At 44.8% G+C, this 12,832-nt stretch overlaps 1 protein-coding gene across 1 annotated transcript; it reads left to right on the forward strand.

Annotated features, from left to right (window-relative positions):
• Nucleotides 1–1,832: 1,832 nt before the first annotated feature.
• Nucleotides 1,833–11,431, forward strand: SNAI3 (snail family transcriptional repressor 3). Its single transcript, XM_051974796.1, has 3 exons — nucleotides 1,833–2,194; nucleotides 7,927–8,535; nucleotides 10,754–11,431. Exons 1-3 carry the CDS (start codon nucleotides 2,119–2,121, stop codon nucleotides 10,933–10,935), a joined length of 867 nt encoding a protein of 288 aa, XP_051830756.1. The 5' UTR covers nucleotides 1,833–2,118; the 3' UTR covers nucleotides 10,936–11,431.
• Nucleotides 11,432–12,832: the final 1,401 nt, after the last annotated feature.

The raw sequence follows: 12,832 nt of genomic DNA on the forward strand, positions 1-12,832 counted from the left end.
AAAGATAAATAGACAGGTAGATAGACAGACAGACAGGTAGACAAAGACAAAGAGATAGACAGAGAAACAGACAAATAGAAAGATAAACAGAAAGATAAATAGGTAGACAAAGACAAATAGAGAAACAGACAAATAGAAAGACAGCTAAACAGAAAAATAAATAGATAGATAGACAGGCAGACAGATAGGCAGACAGATTGATAGGCAGGCAGACAGACAGAAAGACAGACATAGAGGAAGACAGACAGGTAGGTAGACAGACAAATAGAGAAAGACAAATAAACAGCAGGTAGACAGAAAGACAGAGAAACAGATAAACAAATAAAAAGACAGAAGACAGACAAAAATAGATATAAATATAAAAATATATGCATGTCTACACACATATATATACACACTTGTATATTCGCCTCTGTGTGTATCTTAATTCTAACACTAATTATGTGACCTTGGACAGGTCATTTGACCTCTCTCTCTCTTAGTTTCTTCATTGTAAGGGAGGGAGGTCATACTGGCAGATGTCTTTGGCCCTTTCTTGCTCTAAATCCATGACCCTGTAATCACAGCAGGAAGGTGACCCTGGGCTCTTGAAGGCTTTGCTTGTTGTGTGCAATCTCTAGCAGGTCCCAACAGGCAGGTAAGCTTTTGAATCTTGTGATGCAGTCTGTTACCTCATCTATAAAATGTGGGTAATAATACTGATACTACCACTGCGCAAGAGTGTAGCTTTGGAAGCGGTACAGAAAGGTGAGCCCCCGCAGTGGGAGAGCCTGAGAAACTATCTAATCTGATTCACACCAGAATAACAATCTCCAACATCCCCAATGTGGGTGTGTAGACGAAGGAACTAGTTTGAATTCTGGCTTGGCTGTGTGTGTGTGTGACCTTGAGGACATCCCATTACTTTTCCAAGGGACTTGGTCTAGACTGGAGGTTCTTAATCTGTCCAAGGGACAGATTCAGATAGGGGAAAAAAAAAAAAGTAACTTCATTTCAATTTAATTGCTTTCTTTGGTAAGTTTTTAAAAGTATTCTGAGAAGGAGATCTTAGGATTTATCAGACTTCCAAAGGGGTCCGGGACACAACGAGGGTTAAGAACCGGAAACTAGATGGTTTCCCAAGGTTTTTTTCTGGATCCAAATCATACGATCTATATATGTGTCATGTGCTTGGGGTGGGGGATTAGGTGGATTTCTGGTTCTTCTAACTAGAATAACAAAACTGGGGAATGTCAGAACAATCTCAGAGAGCCCATAATCCAATCTCTTTTTACAATGGAGGAAACAGGGCTGGAACTGGGAAGTAACTTGCCCAGAGACATAGCTAGTTAGTGGCAGAACAGGCTCCCCAGAGAAATCTTCAGTTATCTATCTCCCAGAGCAAAAGCTGGATTAAGCATGGGGAGGGTCCCTCGGTGATCCCTCCGCGGCATTTCCACAGAGAAGGTGGAGAGAACGTTTCTCTGAATGGATTTTTATCAGAGCAGAGCCGTTACCCCAATTTCCCAGGGATCGGTTTTTCCGGACCCCGATATTCGCCGGCATCCTTATACCCCGCACTGGAGAGGAGTTTTCCTGACAGAGATGAAGGAATTAGCGAATCTGGGAGTTTTCCTTCACTTTCGGGCAGGGATGGTGGGAATTGCTGGGTTCACGGTCCAGGTAGCGGTCAGAGGATGGATTCGCGTTGGCCCGAGCCAAGGGAGAGCTTGCCAGCCGGGCTCCTCAGGCAGGGATGGGATCCTCCCGAGAGCCTGGGCTTTTAGAGCTTGAACCCAGCGCCCGTCAGACACCTGTCCCCTGGCAAAGAAGCCTCGGGGAGGCGGCCCCCACGGCCCCGCCCCCTGCACTTGTCCCGGGCCCTGGTTGGCCGGTCGGGCGAGCTATGTTAATGAGAGCTGACCCTTATTGCACCTGACGCGGAGCCCCCATGCAGCCCTAGAGGGCAGGGAGGCAAGCGAGCCTTTGGGGCTGCGTGACCGTCCCGGGCTCCGGGCAGGACTGGCGGCTCCCCACGGGCAGCGGCCGCTTCGCCCGCATCCGGGACCTCCCCGCGATATCCGCGGGACTCGCCGCACGGCGCCCCGTTCCCCACTCCCCTGCTCATCCCCAGGGAAGATGCCTAGATCCTTCCTAGTGAAAAAGCACTGGAGCAACCGAATCCCCAACTATGGGCAACTGGAGTCTCGGAAAGGTAAAGGAATGGCCCGTGGGCAGCCCGCGGCACCGGAGCGGGGCGGGCGGGGTTGGGGGGGGTCTCCGAGGCGCCGGCGGCGGCCTCCCCCGCTCTCCTTTCGGGAAGGAAAACTAATCTGGAAAAGCGGGCTAATGGATAGGAGAGCGAGAGCAGCGAGAGAGCGAGTTGGCGGCATCGAGCGCGGGGCTCCTGGTTCTAGCAGGTGCAAGCCCGGCGGGAGTCCGAGCTGGAGGATGCGGGGGCGGCGGCCGCGGTGGGGGTGGGGTGCCGGGGGTGCGCAGGCGAGGAGCTTCCTCGCCCACATCGACCCCGGAGGGAGCGAGGGAGAAGGGCGCCAGGAGCGCCGGGGACCTGAGGCTATGGGAACACGCGTGGACCCACCTGCTCGGCCCCACCTCTGCCTCAAGGCCGGTGCGCAGCTGTCTCGCCCCCGCCCCCACCCCAGCTGGGGGTTAAACCGCCCCAATCCTTCCCCCGAAAGCTCTTGGGGCTTGGGGACCGCCCGGACCTGAGTGTTCTTCAGGACCTTTCTCCTAAGGGCTAATGAAGACCCCATAAAGCCCTCGCTCTCGGGCCGGGACCAGCGAAGGAAAAGCCAGCCCTTGGTGGTGGCGACCCCCTCCCCAGGCCTCCAGTGACCTCTGGAGTCCCGGGAATTTCAGACTCTGAGCTGTGCTCACTCCCTGGAGCTCCGAGGCTGCCGAGCTTTTCCGAACAGGCGGGGGAAAGCGCTCTCGCTCTCAATCTCTGTGTCTGTCTCTCCGTGTCCGTCTGTCTTTGTCTCTCTTTTTCTCTGTGTCTCTCTTTCTGTATCTCTTTCGATCTCTATTTGTTTCAATCTCTCTGTTTCTCTTTTCTTTTCCCTCCCTCCCCTCTCTCTTTCTGTCTCTCTTTTTCTGTCTCTGTCTCTCTTTATGTGTCTCTCTTTCAGTCTCTATTTGTTTCAATCTCCCTGTTTCTCTTTTCTTTTCCCTCCCTCCCCTCTCTCTTTCTGTCTCTCTTTTTCTGTCTCTGTCTCTCTTTCAGTCTCTATTTGTTTCAATCTCTCTGTTTCTCTTTTCTTTTCCTTCCCTCCCCTGTCTCTCTGTCTCTCAGCCTCTGTCACAGAATCAGGCTGAAAGGTCAGATTTCCCTTTCCCCCACCTCTCCAATGATTTCAAATTCCACTCTAGCTGGTGTCTGAGAGGAGCAGACACTTAGATTCTGTCTCTCTCCATTTCTTTCTCTTAGGAACAGACACTTAGAGGAAAGAGAGTCTAAGTGTCCAATTCCAGAGAGCAATCAGAAGGTGAATTTAAACTCTTTGGGAAAGTGTTGAAAAGAGGGCTGAGCTCTCACCCATCTCTTATCAGCCCCGAATCCTTGTATTCCTAACCCTTTAATTCCCATTCCCTTACCTTCTTACCTCCTGAAGACTTCCTAAGGTGCTGAGTTCTAATTTACTGAATGAAAAGATTCTCAGACCTAGAGTTCACCGGTTAGAAACTTGTAGAGAGGGGAAAGGAGAAAAGAGATATGACACGCTCTAGATCACCCAATAGAAAGTAGTAGAGCCTTGATTCAACTCCAATTCATACTCCTTCCTCTACAGCCTTTTGAACTACCTCTTACACTGAGCCATCTGGTGAGTGGGAAACAGGCTTTCCTAACGACTTTTTCCTTCAGAGATGAGCTTGTTTAGCTGCATAAGAACAAGTTCTCTGACTTGATAGAGCAGCCGCCACTATCTGGGGATGGACAAATAATCTGAGGGAGGAGGGTATTGCTCTGTATCCCCCAAAGTAGGAGGGGGAGAAACCATGGGGGATTTAGAATAGTCTTTGTGAAGGGTTATTTTTTCCTGTGCTTGAGACAAGTCACCTGATCAAACACTCCCTTCTAAGCCCTGAAGTCCATTGTTTGGCAATGGTATCCACACCGTCAAAGTGAATTATTCATTAACACATGTCCATGTCCACTCCCTACCCCACCCCCGCTCCAAGTAACCACCAAATGGATGATGATCTCAGTTAGCGAGTGACTCCCATTAATGTCCATGCCCAGAGTCATCCCTAAGAAGCATCTCTCCACCCTCAACCTGATATCACTTCAATAAGAAAAACTAGGTTAAAATTTCTTAGTCTGTGGAAAGGGAATGTGAGAGAGTGGCTAGTGAAGAGAAGCGGGGGTATTGGGGAGGCTTGGTCCTAATTGCCCATATATTACTCTTAAAATACTCCTCGAGGCCTTGAGGAGCTCCAACCACCTGTCCCTGGCTAGGGTGGGATTGGGTCTAAAGGGGAATGGTCATGGGTCTTGCCTGTATCATTTTTCCAGGATAGACTTTCTTCTGGGGAAACTCCAGACTTTAGAAGGTCTGGGACAGCCAGGGGTTTGTTTGCTTTTGAGGAGGTGTTCTACCTGGAAAGTTCTGGGAATTAGAACATCCAAACTATTCCACTGGAGCTCCTGACCCTGGAGAACAACAAAAAGTAGGCAAGGAAAAGAAGGAAATCAATTTAAAAAACATCCACAGGCAGGCATTCTGGCTCTAGAGTCATTAGGTACTATCTGAGATAGTCTGGTGGCATTCCCAAATAGATTATTATTAATTTTTTTATTTTTACATTGCACTTCTCTTTCTCTGCTGCCTTCTATCCTTTCTTCCTCAACCCAATTTATTCCTTAAGCCTTTCCACAGTACATATAGCTTTTGCCTGGCTTTGCTGCTGCTGCCATCCACAAATAAGAAGATTGTTGAAAGATGCAAGGAAAATAACTTTAGTGTAAAAAGAGGGAAATTTAGGAATTGCTATGATTTCATTAATATAGGGAACAAAGGGGGTAGCAAGGTGGTACAATGGATAGATCACCAGTCCTGAAGTCAGGAGGACCTGAGTTCAAATCTGGTCTCAAACGCTTAACATTTCCTGGCTGTGTGACCCTGGGCAAGTCACTTAACTTTAATTGCCTCAGCAAAAACAAACAATATATATGTGGAAATTTAGGAAATATATGTGTGTGTGTGTGTGTGTGTGTGTGTGTGTGTGTGTGTGTGTGTGTATGTGTATGGAACAAACATCTAGATGAGAAAATTCCTATGAATGTTCCTCAACACTTTTCTGTAGTTTATATAGTTTTAGAGTTGCCTACAACAGCACTTGACACCGCCAGTCAGAAGCAGTGATTGCACTAAGTCCCACTGCTGCTTCTCTCTTAGAGAGGGCCCTAATTGATAATGGTTTCCAGAACTGAAGTGGATCATTCCAGTGACATAATGGAATAGAATTCTTTAGGGCCTGAGATCTCTAGAAAGCTCTTCTCCTCCCCAAGGAGGGAGAAAGAATAAGATAGAAGCAAGATTTATTCTTTTGGAAGAACTAAGGTTGTAAATGTAGGAGATGATCAAAGATGTACATGAATGGAGAGTCAGGAAATGCTGCGGGAGGTAAACACAGTAAGCGATTCCATCAGGATTGCTCACCAGTATTTATTATGTACCTGGGATACAAGCAATGCAGTCATTAGACCACACTTAAGTGTTTCCTAGTTCTTTTGCTTTTAGGAATTCTTCCAGAGGTCCATTTTTTGATTATACTCCAGGGCTAGATTGGGGGAAGAATACAGTGAGTTCCCAAAATCTTAGTGTAGTTTTCAACTTGAATGGTTTAAGACTATGTTAAGAGTTTTTTGTTTGTTTTTTGTTTTTTTTTTGGAGGGGGATGTTGAATACTGCACAGAGGGCCAGGCCTGAAGTCAGGAAGGCTTATCTTTGTGAGTTTGAATCCAGCTTCAGATACTTATTAATTTTGTGACTCTGGGAATGTCACTTGACCTCATTTGCCTCAGTTTTCGCATCTGTAAAATGTGTTGGAAAAGGAAATGGCAAAACCACTCCAGTATCTTTGCCAAGAAAATCCCAAGGGGGTCATGCAGAGCTGGACATGAGCGAAACAACTCAACAACAACAAGACAATATATGTGGAAGGGCAAAAAGCAGATGCCTTTAATTCACCGATATTTTCAAATGCCAGGAAATATATGCTTGACTAAAAGAAAAAAAATGGAGGAAAGAGAGAGAACAAAAGAAAAGAGGGAGAAGGAGGAAGAGGAAAGAGATCTAAAAGAATGGGTGAATTTTAACCTTGCCGGTTTCATGACTAATTTCCAGCTGCATTGTGTCTGTTGGATTCTATGGGTGAGAGCTAGAGCTGGCCAACAGGTGTGACTAGGTCTCCTAAAAAGTGACCCCTAGGAGGAGGAGGGTGGAGGAGGGGAGATCTCTATCATTGCAAAGCTTTTTGTTCGGAGTGCGAAGCTAGAGTTATCTCAGGGCTTATTCACTCTCAACGGCCTCCCCACCCCCCCAGTGCTTAGGAGCCAAGAGTCCAGGTCCTCTCTGAAGTATCCTAGTAGTAAAATGGGGGAAAATAAATACATACAATGAAGCAGTAAGATTAAATTTGGGGTTAAAATTCCAAATTCCAAATAGGAAATTCCCTTGCTCTTTCCCCCAAAATAAGCAGATCTTTAAGGCTTTCTGCTATGTAGGGATTAATTGGTGAGGGTTTAATATCTCATTTAGAATCTTACACTTTCATGATCTGTCTTCCATAATCCATTTACCACAATAAATGCCTGGCACACAGTTGGATGTTTAATAAATGCTGGTTGACCTTGAATCACCACCTTTTTCCTGAAAAGCCAGGGTTCTTTTCCTAAGTGACTAAAAATTTCTAACTGAAAATCACTCTGTTGGAAGAGAGGTCCTCTCAGCACCTTTTTTGTTTTTCTCCGTGGATAAAATACTGGTTCTAGATTTCATATGTATACATATCTATATAGGATGTTATAGGACATGTATTTTATGAACCAAAAGTAAAGGAATTCATTCTGAAATTTTGGTTTGGAAAAAACTCCAGAATTGAACCACAGTCTATTATAAGACTAATCTGTTTACACTGCGGATGTTTAAGCCTCTGGCCTCTCTGCTTGGGACATTGTAAGACTTGAGTCATGGTGCTTGACTTGGAAATGCTAGTTTTCTTTAATGGTCTCGTTGTGGATTTTTAGGCTTTGTCTTGAAGCAGTTAAGTATTATCACAGTGAATAGATATATGGGACTGGAGACTCTTTCTAGCTGTGTGACCCTGGGCTAATTACTTAATTCTGTTTGCCTCAATTTCCTTATCTGTAAAATAAGCTGGAGAAGGGAAAGGCAAAGCCCTCCAGGATCCTTGTCAAAAAGACCCCAAATGGGGTCATGGAGAGTTGGACACAATTGAAACAACTCAACAACAAAATTCTCACTATTAAGAATGTGTTTTAGTTACTGGTTAGTAAGATCAACTCTAGGATGCTTGAAAACTACAGGCCAGATTTGAACCCTGGTCCTTCTGACTTCAGGGCTGGTTCTCTCTCCACCTGGCTGCCCTGGTGTTTATATTTTCTGGCTGCTGGGGCTCCTCGGAACCAAGAGGAAGTGCTGGTGCTTTAGATCCTAGGTGTAGGTATTGGGGTGGAGGCAGTAACTTGGGGACAGACAGTGACATGAATATGTTTCCCTCATTCTAAGGAGACCTCCCTAAGGTGGGCTTCTCATCTACCTCCCTAAGGTGGGCTCCTCGTCTACCTCCCTGGCTGTCAGATTGCTGGTAATCCAAGAACCTCGCTTGGTTTGTGGTGTGGAATAGAAGCATTGGGATGGGAACTGCTCAGTGTCTTTCTGTTCTCTCTCCTTCCCCTCGCAGAGATAAGTGGGTCCTGCTACACCTGTGAGGGGCTGGTCTTCCCTCTCCTCCCCTCGGCGCCCAGTGATGCTCCCAGCCTGTGGGACCGCAAGTCTGTCATTGCTTGTATCTCACTGCCTCTCCCCTTGAGTGGAGAGGGCCGGGAAGCCCCCAGCCCAGGGCCTCTGGAGATCAGCGTGATGGACTCCCTGGAGGGCCCCGTCCCCAGCGCGCCCCTCCAGGACAGCCTGAGCCCCTTCAGCCTCTCCCCATTGCTGGACGGGCCTAAGCGGTGGCCTCTGGATCCCAGGCCAGAGCCAGACAAGGCTCCGGACAAACTGCTTGGGGACGGCGGTGGGAGCCCTCCCCCGGGCGCCGTGGGCTGCTTCGAGTGCTTTGACTGCCATAAGACCTACCACACGCTTTCCGGGCTCTCCAAACACCGGCAGCTGCGCTGTGATCTGCAGGCCTGCCGCTACTTCAGCTGCAAGTATTGTGACAAGGAGTACGCGAGCCTGGGGGCCCTCAAGATGCACATCCGCACCCACACACTGCCCTGCATCTGCAAGATCTGCGGCAAGGCCTTCTCCAGGCCTTGGCTCCTCCAGGGCCATATCAGGACTCACACAGGTGAGATGGGGCAGAGGGAGGACCTCGAGGAGAGAGAGCTGCAGTCGTGTAAGGGGGGGAGCAGCAAGCACGGCCCCTTCTCCCTCTCACATACCATTTCCTTTTCCCCACACAGAAACAAAAAACTCCAATTGTCTTGCAGACTGAATTTTGTTTTTGAATCTGAATTTTTGCAAAGTGAATGTTTACTCCTACCCTACTATAATTCAGAGTTTGTGGGTCAGAGGTGGGGAAATTAGAAGAATTGTATAGAGAGCAGGAATGTGCGCTTTCTCTGGGGCGGCTGAAACATGGCGGGAGATTTTGCTGGGAAACTGGGAGAAGCTAAGGTAAGCATGACTCGCCTATGAAGAGGTGATCAAATAATTTAAAATATAAGGTTTTGAGAGAGAAACAGAGACAAAAAGAGACAGAGAAGAGAGGGAGAAAGGGAATGAGAATAGGGGAAGAGAGGGAGAAAGGGAAAGGGGGGAAAGACAAAGAAGGACAGAAAGAAGAGGAAGAGAGGGACAAGGGGAAAGAGAGAGAGACAAAAAGACAGACAAGAAAGAGAGACAGAAAGGACAGGGAGAAAGGGAAAGAGAGAGAGACAAAGACAGAGAGGAGAGGAAGAAAGGGAGAAAGGGAAAGAGAGGGAGAGAGACAAAGAGAGATAGGAGAGGGAGAAAAGGAAAGAGAGAGACAAAGAGAGGAGAGGAAGAGAGAGATGAGAGGGAGATGGATAGGTGAAGAGGAAGGACAGAATTCCAAAACAGAGAAACTGAGGCAAGCAGAACTGAGAAAAGAGTTCTACTGCTCAGACAACCCTAGCACCCATCCTTCATGGTCAGTGGATTGCCTGTATTCATAGTGATATTCAGATCAGCAGAAAGATAATATATGGTGAAAGCTTTAAGTTGTGTATTGCCCCAGAGCTTGTTTAGAATGTCATATGAGCTACCCCAGAAGCAGAGATTAGAAAGCAGACTTTTGCAAGAGTGCTCTTCTGGCCACAGGGGAATTGCTTCTTCTCCCTCTCTGCAATTAGCTGAGGGGCTCTCCTCATTGCCTACTTTCCCTCTTCAGAAGGGCCCTTGACTCCCTAAACAGGCGGGCTCCAGGATGTCAGGGGTTGAGTGCTCTTGGGCCAGAGCAATTGGAATGCAAGGTGGCTCCATAGGAGGCTGTCCCTGGTGGCCATTTATCATGGGGTGCCCAGCCACAAGGAAGAATGCTGATTTGGGTTGGACCCCATGTGCCAGAGTCAGCTCAGTGGGGTAAGGGACTGGCCAAACGACTGCGAGTTGTCTCTCTGATCCTGAGATCTGTCCAGTGACATTCTGGAGTTGCTAATGCTTTTGGATCTATTTAGGAGCTATTTTGCTCAATTATGTACCAATAAATTTGACAATCTAAATAAAATGGAGGAATATCTATAAAAAATATAAATTACTCAGACTAATAGAAGAAGACTCGACCTTCTTAATTTTCTCCGATTGTTTAATCAGGGCCCAGAATTTGCATTTGTAGCTTTTTGTACTTCTGAACATAGAAGTACAGGGGGCACAATGCATAGGTAGGAAGATCTGAGTTCAGATCCAGCCTCATACTTAATAGTTGTGTGATAGGTCACTTAACTTCTGCTTGCCTCAGTTTCCTCAACTGTAAAATGGAGATAATAATAGCACCTACCTTCTAAAGTTGTTGTGAGGATCAAATGACATCATATTTGTAAAGTACCTGGCATATAGTAGGCACTATAGAAATGTAAGCTTTTATTCTGGAAGATGTTTCCTCCCATTATAAATTTTTCCAAGGAAATAATAACATGGTCTTGTAATTAGAACATGGGTGACATGTGCTGAATCTGTCACCAAATAGCTTTGTGACTTTGGGAAATTTCCATCAACTATTCTGTCTCAATTTTCCTTCCAGTGATACAAAGGGGCCAGTGATAATTCCTTTTACTTATCATCCCTTATAGGGCAGGGAATGTGATTATGACAATGAATTCCATTCATAATAGGCATGAAGCCACTCTGAATATTTTTTAAAGCATTATTCTGTCCAACTACTCATTTAAAAACTTGCTCCTGTGATATAGAGCAGATTTAAATGGACCTGTTTTCAGTGGTCTCATTATATCAGAGTTTGAGCTTATTCTGGACTACTCTGGAAAGAGAAGCTAGAAAATAACAGACAGAGCAGTCATTTGGGTTTCACCTTTTCCTCTCCCCAGGTGAGAAGCCATACGCCTGTTCTCACTGCAGCCGGGCCTTTGCCGACCGCTCCAACCTGCGGGCCCACCTGCAGACCCACTCGGACATCAAGAAGTACCAGTGTAAGAGCTGCACCAAAACCTTCTCCCGCATGTCCTTGTTAACGAGACACAAGGAAGCCGGCAGCTGCCCAGCCTCCTGATGGCCAGAAGTGGCCAGAGAAGCTAGGGGAGGAAGGGACCTGAACTGGGGTACCTGGAGCTAGGGGGTCACTCTTGGAAGTCTGGGAACCTGGCGAGGAACATCTGTGCCCGGAGGAGAACTGCAAGAACCTGGACTCTTGGCAGGCTCGCTTTCCTTTTCCATTTTGGAGTTAATTGATCCAAGCTTGGACTAGTACAGCTCTCAAATTGCCTTGGGTCCCTTATTTATGCCTCCCACTTTGTTCCATATTGAGGCTTTGTTCCTGTCTGGGGGAAGAGTGTGCAAAGCAAAAAGAAGCCATTTCCTCAATTAACAGATTACAGTCCTCCATTTTATTCTTCAAGAGTTGGGGCCTTTAGGGGATTTAGGAAGAAGGATTGGGCATGCAACTAAAAAAAGGGTAGATAAAGAACAAATTTAAAAATCCCCAATTAAGCAACAAATTGGAAAACCGAAAATCAAAGGAAAGATTAATAAAATTGAAAGGAAGAAAACCATTGAATTAATAAATGAAACTAGAAACTGGTTGTATGGGGGTGGGAGGGAAGGACCAATAAAATAGACAAACCATTGACTAATTTGATTAAAAAAGAAAAGAAGAAAGCCAGACTACTAGTATCAAAAATGAAAGGGATGAATTCACCATAGATGAAGAGTAAATTAATACAATTGCCAGGAGCTATTTTACCCAATTATGTACCAATAAATTTGACAATCTAAATTAATTGGATTAATATCTATAAAAAATATAAATTACTCAAACTAATAAAGAAGAAAAAGTATTCTCAACTCAAATTTTAGAAAAAGAAATTGAACAAGCCATCAATGAACTTCCTGAGAAAAATCTCCAGGACCACAGGGATTTACACGTGAATTCTACCAAACATTTAAGAAACAATTAATCTTAATGCTATATAAACTACTTGGGGAAATGGACAAAGAAGGAATCCTATAGTGCTAAAAAACCCATACCAGGAAGAGTCAAAACCAAGAAAGAAAATTATAGACCAATTTCCCTAACGAATATTGAGGCAAAAACTTAAAATAGATTACCTTACAAAAAGATTATTATATATCACAAGGATCATACACTATGACCAAGTGGAATTTATAGCAGAAATAAAGAGGTTGGCTCAATATTAGGGAAACTATCAATATAATTGATCCTATCAATAACAAAAGCAACAGAAATCATATAATTATCTCAATAGGTGCAGAAAAAGTCTTTGACAAAATACATCTATTCCTGTTTAAAAAACACTAGAGAATATATTATACCTTAAAATGATGAGTAATATTTATCTAACATCAGCAAGAATTATCCATAATTGGGATAAACTAGAAGTCACCCAACTGGGTGAAGCAAGGATGCTCACTTGTAATTATTTAATGTTGAACTAGAAATGTTAGCTATAGCAGTAAGACAAAAAAAAATTGAAGGAATTGGGCAACGAGGAAACAAAATCATCAATCTGAAGATGATATGTTATACTCAGAAAATCCTAGCAAATCAACTAAAAAGTCATTTAAATTATTAACAACTTTAGCAAAGGTTTACAAAATCACATAAATCATTAGCATTTCTATTTATTGCCAACAAAATTCAGCAGCAAGAGAAATTTCATTTAAAATAACTGATATAAAATACTTGGGAATCCAAGACAAACCCAGGAACTATATGAACATGACTATATGACACTTTTTACACAAAGTCAGATCTAAACAATAGCAAGAATATTAATTGTTCATGGGTAGGTTGAGCCAATATAATAAAAATGACAATACTACCTAAATTATTTATTCAGTGCCATACCAAACTACCAAAAATTATTTTACAGAGTTAGGAAAAAATAATTCATCGGGAAGAACAAAATTCAAGTATATTTAAAAAATGC

Source organism: Antechinus flavipes, chromosome 2 (assembly GCF_016432865.1).
Source record: "Antechinus flavipes isolate AdamAnt ecotype Samford, QLD, Australia chromosome 2, AdamAnt_v2, whole genome shotgun sequence".
NCBI classification, from domain to species: domain Eukaryota; kingdom Metazoa; phylum Chordata; class Mammalia; order Dasyuromorphia; family Dasyuridae; genus Antechinus; species Antechinus flavipes.

Coding starts and splice junctions, on each gene's coding strand:
- SNAI3 (XM_051974796.1), top strand. CDS start 2,119: ATGCCTAGATCCTTCCTAGTGAAAAAGCACTGGAGCAACCGAATCCCC. Junction 2,195..7,926: donor GCAACTGGAGTCTCGGAAAG/GTAAAGGAATGG, acceptor TTCCCCTCGCAG/AGATAAGTGGGTCCTGCTAC. Junction 8,536..10,753: donor CCATATCAGGACTCACACAG/GTGAGATGGGGC, acceptor TCCTCTCCCCAG/GTGAGAAGCCATACGCCTGT.